This window comes from Salmo salar, chromosome ssa06, assembly GCF_905237065.1.
Source record: "Salmo salar chromosome ssa06, Ssal_v3.1, whole genome shotgun sequence".
In the NCBI taxonomy this organism is placed as follows: Eukaryota; Metazoa; Chordata; class Actinopteri; order Salmoniformes; family Salmonidae; genus Salmo; species Salmo salar.
This window is the reverse complement of record NC_059447.1, coordinates 32,828,623-32,836,916: the sequence shown is the minus strand read 5'-3', so window position 1 is coordinate 32,836,916 and position 8,294 is coordinate 32,828,623. Positions and strand designations below refer to the sequence as shown.

At 41.0% G+C, this 8,294-nt stretch overlaps 1 protein-coding gene across 1 annotated transcript in view; it reads left to right on the top strand.

The window, feature by feature from the left end:
• Window positions 1-1,137: 1,137 nt before the first annotated feature.
• The window catches only part of LOC106607063 (ubiquitin carboxyl-terminal hydrolase 43), an 86,719-nt gene continuing 79,562 nt past the window's right edge, over window positions 1,138-8,294 (top strand). The window contains exon 1 of the mRNA XM_045720322.1: window positions 1,138-2,122. Within this exon, the coding sequence (XP_045576278.1) occupies window positions 1,502-2,122 (621 nt within the window). The 5' untranslated portion in view covers window positions 1,138-1,501. The remainder of the gene's footprint in view (window positions 2,123-8,294) is intronic.

Sequence of the window (8,294 nt, the reverse complement as noted above, 5' to 3'; positions counted from 1 at the left end):
ACTTCTATTAAGGTCCAGTGGAGTCAAAAACGTGATTTATATACATTTCCACATTGTGAGGTTGGAAAAATACTGTAACATTTTGAAAATTATGATAATACCCTTTTAGTGTAAGAACTGTTTGAAAAGACTGCCTGAAATTTCTGCCTGTTTTGGTGGGAGGGAGTTTTGGCCTTTCATGGTGACATCACCATGTGGTAAATTACTTAATAGACCAATAAGAAAGAGAGTTCCAAACCTCTCTGCCAATAACAGATACATTTCAGTTTTTCCCTCCCCACTCAAACCACTCCCAGACAGTCTTAGCAAAATTCTTGCTTGAGAAATTGCTCTTTGCTAAGAAGCTTTTTTTTTGTTTTTAACATTTTAATTGAAAAAAAATCACAGTTAGGTACTTAATGTTACCCAGAAATGATTTGATATTGAGATAAAATCGGCTGCATTGGGCCTTTAAAAATCCTACTCTGATTAGTGATCCCATTTCATTGCATGAGTATAGATGAACAAGACATTATTTCACAAGGTCTCCATTTCTGCCAGGGCATTCCCCAAGGTATTGAATGATATTGTTGTGAATGTAAAAGGAATGCACTTATGCTTACAAGGTGGCCAACCAGAGCCTTTGCAAAGATAGTGGACCGTTTTTTTCCCCCAACCAACAAACTCCATAAAGTTCATGTTTGAAATGAACCTGACTGAAATATGTCTCCTTATTTTCCATCATATCCTTCTATCTTGTTGTGTATGGTTGGTTACTGCTCTCTTCGGGTGAGCACCTCACCACTGCCCTTCATGCCAGTGGGTTGAAACAGCAGGGGTTCCCTAACATTGGGAAACCCACATAACCTACTTGAATAATGTCTACACATCATTAATCCATTTATGATTGGCTAATATGGGTGTGTTCTAAATGCAAAAACTTGTCCATGACTAATCCATATATTTAATATTAACAAAGAAAATCTGCCAAACAGAAAATATGACTGTTTCAACGTTCAGCCATGAAAAACTGATTGTTTTCATTAGAATAGAAGTTCAACCTGGAAACATCAACTTGTGAGTCAGCGTTTGTATCATAAACTACTTTGATGATACCGGGACTAGAATCGAAGTGGGAGGGAATAGTCACACACTACGCATATGAATACACGCCTCTTTCCAGGCGAAGTTCGAAGCAATGGGTAAGTGCGTGTGTACATGCCCGTAAAGGCTGCAAGTAGGAGGCAAGGAAAGGCGGGGGTAATGTTGAACATCGATGGAGCTCGTGTAATTTGGTCAACAAGCATTAAGGGTTTCAGTAAGTGTTGAAATGTTTGACGTTTACCGGCTGCACGGAGTTGATATGTGTTGAAGTGCCATGGCTCCGCAATGGTTTCACCTCTGTGCGCTTGTTTTCTGTCCTCCTAACGGTATCCGGATGGGAAATCTCTGCAGAAAAGTGGCGCACTGGCCTCGAAATTAATTCCAGAATTCTCCAACATCGGTAAAGTATTATAAAGATATGGATAAACACTGCAGAGTGAAGGATGAAGCCACGTCAAAGGCAGCAAAGCGCAAGGAAAACAAACAGAAACATGGACGGCTTTTTCGAAAGAAATCATTGAAGTCGGTGGGGAGTTTTGTAAATAAAATTATCAAAACTTTGGGCACTTTTACCCACTTTGGAGACGTTGCAGTTCAGGGCGCAGAGGATGACGATGGGGGGTTTCGTGACGTTACACCTTGCACACTCAGTGCCAACTCAGGAAATATCAAAGAGGATGTCCAGGTCGCCGGGGATGATTCTGTAAAAAATAATTCGATAGCTTCTTCCCGTTGCTCGGTGAAAGAAAGGGTTTTATGGTGCTATGGTGGCAACATTCCAGGTGTTCTAGGCTTGAAAAATCACGGGAACACCTGTTTCATGAACGCCGTGGTCCAGTGCTTGAGCAACACTGACCTGCTCGCAGAGTATCTCGGGTTGGAGCGGTACAAATTGGATTTGAGTCGAAGGAGAATTAATGGGATTGTTAAAAGTGAAGATACGCAGCATGCCAGAGGTGAAGTCACTGAGCAGTTGGCATCACTTGTTAGGGCACTCTGGACTCTGGAATACATCCCGCAACTGTCAGTGGAATTCAAGGTAGGCTATAGTTGGCTATTATTACATTTAGTTGCTCTTATACCTGTGTACTAACAATATACTTACTATGTAATAAACACAGGACAAGCTATTATAGTACCAGAGAGCCAGGGGTGAAGATGACTGCTGTATTTCCATTTGCCCCTGCCCCTGTATACCTTGATTGCACCTTGATTGAAACCGCAACATAAAGAAACTATGCTGCTGTCATTCCTAACATGATAAAAAAAAAAAAATGTTTGACATTTGCCTAAAATATTGAGGGGATTTACAGAAAATGTTATCATATTGGTCAATAAGCATTTCACTGTTAGTCTACACCTGTTGTTTATGAAACGTGACAAATAACATTTGATTTGATATTCCAAAAATGATGCCTGAAGCACTATCCATGACATTGGAGTTCATAAGATTTATTAGCCTGTAGGTAACCTGTTTATTTTTTTCTCCAGGATTGATTACTTTATAAGTCAGTGCATCATCGAGCTTTGATAGCTATTCTGAACTCGAGTTCATCTCTACGGTGCTTTTATAGTCTGTGGTTTTACCCAGATGGCTTTTAGTTCACCACTTACTAATGAGGTGGCTGGCTGGCACTGTGTGTCACTGGAGTCTGAGGGCATGGGATTACCAGGTGTCTGTCTAGAGTGCTGAGCTAGCACTTTGTTCCATTAGATGCTCACAGCACAGAAGAACCTTGAACATAAACATTGGACTTACTATTCTCTAAACAGACTTTTGAAAGCTGGTGTGTTATGAGTGTTTTCCAGGTATGGCGGCTCTGAACGCTGGGCTTTAATATTCCAGTTGCTGAGATGATGAGCATAGCACCTGGCTGACTCACTACCATTTACAGTATTGGAGTGTTTCTGAACAGGACACACTTCATTATGTTAGTTAGGCATCATTGCCATAGAGAAGACTGTTTATTGAGAGGAACACTCTCCATTAAAGGATCTGAGTGTGGATACGAGTGTGGATCTGAGAGTGGATCTTGTTGTGGATCACCCTGCATTGTGCAAAGCCAGGGGCTCAATCACTTTGCCTCTAGCTCAGTGTAATGTACTGGAAGTAGTGGAGTTAGCGAAGTTTTGTTTGGGTGGTGGTCAATGAGGGGCAGATTGAGAGTGCCCCACCACAATACCAGACTAAAATACCATCCAGAGATTGTATTACCTTTATTTTGCAGTCAGTGCTGTACCTCCTGCCAGAGAGGTCTCAGAGGATAATCAATCCTAACTAGTTTATTTGGTTTCTGTCTGACCCAATATTCTGTATGACCGTTCCTCTCCTCCAAAAAGTAACTCTTTCTCACAATCTCACTATTCTCTGTACACCCTGCCAACTCCTCTCCATCTATAGCCACTTCCTTCTTATCTTGTGGGACTCTCCTATCCGATTTTGAGAGGACAAAAATCTGAGCTGGCTTCATGTAGTCAAGATAGTTTAGATCTCAAGATAGCTGTAATGAAAAACACCCAATGCATGTGATGAGATCTTTCCTGGGTTTAAGCACACACAGGCGTGCATCTTGGCTGTGGCTCTGTGACCAGAAGGGTCGTGAGTTCATGTCTGGCCGTCTAAAACTGTCTTCTATGTAATTCCACAGCTGTCTGCAGGCACCATGAGATAATCAGATAGCTGTCAGGCCCCTGTCTGAGCCCTTAGGCCATGGGAGCATCAGACAAAACAACCAGCCGTCTATAAACAATCAAAAACCTTACCCCGTAATTTAAATGGTCCACTTCATAATTATCTCAGAGCAATTCTCAAACAGTATTATCAGTCACTCCACATGCCTCTGACAGAGTAAGAGGAGAATGAATAGCATAGACAAGGAATAGAAAAGAAGGTGGATATGTGTTTGCCTCACATCCCATAAAAAAATAAACAAACACAATTTTGGAGGAGAAAATGAAAGTGAATGTAAGTAAACTTTATGATGTAACACAATGTATTAGCAAAAGCAATTTGGTGGTTGCACACATGTGTGCTGTTCAGTTACAGGCTAATATTCACTAACATGCACCAAGTAAACTCTAACGTGAGAATGACTGACAGCCTGACAGAAAGAGATGACTTTTCAAGCCTCATTATAAGCAGGCAAAATGTATTTTGAGTGAATTCAGAAGAGAGGTTTGGTTGGTTAATTAGAAGCAAAAAGTTACCATTAAATGGTGATCTGTCCCAGTGTCCTCTCAGGCAGGTTGGTGGCGCAGACTGGAGAAAAATAAAACAAAAAGGTAGCTACAACAGGATGACTGGCACTGAGCCACATTCCAGTAGCACCTTGCAGGACTGACACTGTAGGGGGAGGGTTACTTAAATATTGTATCGAAGGTTAAGTACTGTGCCCGCGACTTTATATATATACTTCCCCTTCATCATGTCCTACCTGTCACTGTCATCTGATCTGAGGGCTTCATTCTACCTGTTCTGGGATCAGAATCAGATGGGTGTTTTAAAGAGTATCTGTTCTGTTTGTCCTAGTGCATTCTCTGAATCCCTCCTGGTGGATTTCACTGTTTGCATAGAGGGGCCAGAGAAGGTTTGAAAACAGAAACTCAGTTACTCAACAGCTAGTATATAGGTTTCAATAACATGGGAGAGGCCTAGGACAGGGGTCAGGGAGGGTAGGGAGGGAGGGATGAAGGCCTCTTGAGCTGAAATTCAGTCCTCCCTCCCTCCCTACGGAGCAGATGGACTATCTGGTCGTGATTGAAGGATAAATCAGTTTAGAGTTTTGACATGTTTGTGTGATGACTCATCACCGTAACAGTGACTCTGGCTTCCAAGGATGTGTCAATATTTGGGGTCTCCTTTTAATGATTAGGCTATCTGATCTGGCAGAGCTTTGGGTTTCAGGACTTTAAATATGAAGTTAAATGACTCAGTGAAGTCGCAGGGAGATGACACTTGTTCTTGTTCTATAAATCTTCTCTTCGGGCGTTCACAGGGGTTTAATTGGCCCGGGTCCCAATGGGTCCAACACCCAGCACCTATGATTCAAATGAGACCCTGTACCTTTGGTCAGGGGCGCCATGCACCCCAAAAATCTGAGGGGGCACAAAGTACATGAGGATGACTTGGGGGTGATCCATACTGGGATATGTCCCGGTCCTGAAGTTGGAGAATTTAGCATTTTTCAAACACCTGAAACAGCATTTTGCTGCAATCTAGAACCATAGTAATTATGCTTAATTCTATGTCAAAGCTGTTTATTTTTCTGCATATCTAAACATAGGTTACCTCTTGAGCTGTCTGTATCCTCCTGACAGTTTTTTTTTTAAAGAAACTAAATATGCTTCTCTGCAAAAATGTGGGTAAAAGATTGACGGTAATGTGAGTCTTATTCAGTACATATAGTAATTGCTTGCTTTTCTAAAGGCATGCCAGCTAATATAGTTAGACAAGCTAGCTACTCTAACTTGACTGATAGCCTGAAATGGCTTCTTGGTAGCTAGTTATTATGTTGGGAGATTAGGAACCTATCTGGGCATAAAATTGCTAGGTGGCTAGTAGTATTATTTTTTTAAATAATAATAATAATATATATAAACAAGACAAATCTGTGGGGGTACGTGCATCTGTGCCCTCTATGGGCATGACAACTCTCCCTAATTTTGAATTATATAATGAAAAATGTGTTATCCACATTTTCATTTTCCACAACCAAAAACATGAGTAAGCAACTGCAAAATCAGACAACCCCATAGTAGATTAGTTTACCTATTAAATTGTCCAGCCTGTCGCATTCTATGCGAGAAAGTAATATTCCTCTTGAGGAGAACTCAAATTAGTGCTGCACAGGGAGAGACATATGGATGCCCAGTCATTGTACAACATTCTTAATACAGTCGCGGGAAAACCCACATTTGAAAGCAGTTATGATGGCCACTGTATATAGCGGAGGATCACGGAGCGTTCTAGTGTCACTACACTTATTTCTCAAATCCCAAAAATGTGTAAAACGCACTATTTTAGAACCAGATTTTTTAGCAGCGGCATGGTTTATGCTCGTCAGAGCTCGCAAATGGCGTTGAATGCATAAGATCGGTGCTAATTGTAGCACGGGGTAGGTATAACAATAGTTCACAATACATGATCCTTGGTTAGCTGAGTGCCAGTGGAATTTTTTTAGGGGGGGGGCATTCAAGTCATCAATATGTTGCTGACTGGCAACAAGATAGCCTAATGTTTATATCTAACAGTTAGCATCAGGTGGGCTACATCAATCAGGTGATAATGCTTATTGCTAAATAACACACCTGCCTGATAACATGGACCAATATGTTATTGGGCTCATTTCCAGAGTGGAAAATTATATTTTAGAATTTTCATTTATTTTGGAATAGAATGTCCTTTTAAAAAGTCGGCAGAACTGACCTTCTCACAGTCACCCCCCCCCACCTCTCAATTTAACCACTGGGCGGGCGTACATACAGTATATGTCAGCAGAGTTTTACAGTACCAGCACCCACTATAGTCATTATCATGCTTAATTTGCTTGATGATGACACTACAGAGAAAGAGGCCGTGTATACCAACATTCAGAGGTTCAGAGGTCATCTAATGTAGTTTCTGTTACAGTAAAAAGCCCAAGCAGTGGTACTATTTATATGACTGATGGGACTGGTTCATATTAATTGTCAGTTTGAGTCAGGTACCTCATAAACCAGAGCATTAATCATACACACATATTACACAGTCCAGAGTTATATGTAATTAGGTCAAAATGGCCATTGTGGACACCACAGAGAGATCTATACCTTATCTACAGTATCAATTATTTATCTGACGCAATTACCACATTCATGGACACTGATGAAGATAACTATAATTACCATAGGAGATTTGCCACTGTAACAGCAGCTTGTAATTGTAGCATTATGTGTCCGCAGAGAGCCTATTTCTGGAAAATGCCTTGGAGAGTTAATTTAAAGTATGTCAAGAGTTAGAATCTTTATTGTCTGTACACTGCCTTCAGACTAACTTAGCTATGTAGAACACAACAAAATGAGTCGTACAACATCAAGATAGGTCTTTCATCTTGCTACCTCAATTGTGCTTTGCCTTCCATGCAATATATTTACAGTAGGTTAAAGCTGTACAATGAGCAAAACTATTACATGAAGGCTATCTTGTTTCCCTAAACTGTGCTGCCAGTCTCCAAGAGGCCATTATGTCATGCTGTTCTTTCTTGACACAAAAGGGACAGACTTGCTGCTGGCACAGGGACAACCAGACAATGGATTTGTCTGTACAGTCTGAGTTATGGCCTTGTGATTGTGATGTTTTAATTTTGTTGTCCACATTTTGTGTAATTGTGTGTAAGGACCTGAACAGTGTGATACCTCTCACCTGACTTTGTCTCTGACTAAAAATAGACACTGTAGGAAGAGGCACACTTTCAGACAGCATTAGGAGACTACTCTCTTCTATTCCTACTTTTGCTTTGACACATCCCAATAATCACTTTGGTCTCTGTTTATGAATGTGTGTTCACTTTGTACAATGTTCAGCTGAGTAGCTACTTTGAAGATAGGTAGAGAAAGCAGTCCCTCCCACACACGGTGTTATTATACAGGTTGTACCAATGATAGCTAGATCTACTGTACTGTATGATAGTCATACAGTATGTCTGTTAGATACCAGGGATTATTAGGCAGTGATCACAGGCTGCTGTTCTCTCCATAATCTCTCATTACTGCTGAGGCTCCTTGAGGCTGCCAGCTGCAGTTCAGCCGGTTAATTCCAGAGTAAATGAGTCGTGTGCCACTCAGTCTTAAACCACAGATTTCAATTTACATTGTGTTCCATGTGGGCTTAAGTATTCCTCAACCTACTTTTTTGTGGCACAGTGATATCTAAGGACATATTTCATTTGATGTTGCTTTCTTAAATGTAAAAAGAACGGTCTTTATATCTGTCAGTTAAGTTTGGGTAATACAAGTACTATAGTTTTGTGTGTGTGTGTGTGTGTGTGTGTGTGTGTGTGTGTGTGTGTGTGTGTGTGTGTGTGTGTGTGTGTGTGTGTGTGTGTGTGTGTGTGTGGTGTTGAGACAAAGGTTTCTGAATAACTGAATATGAGTCAGCAAACTCATTAGGGGGTTCAGTGGGAGCCATCCAAGGTCAGCTCTGATTGGGCTCAGCAGTATTTGAGGATTTTCTG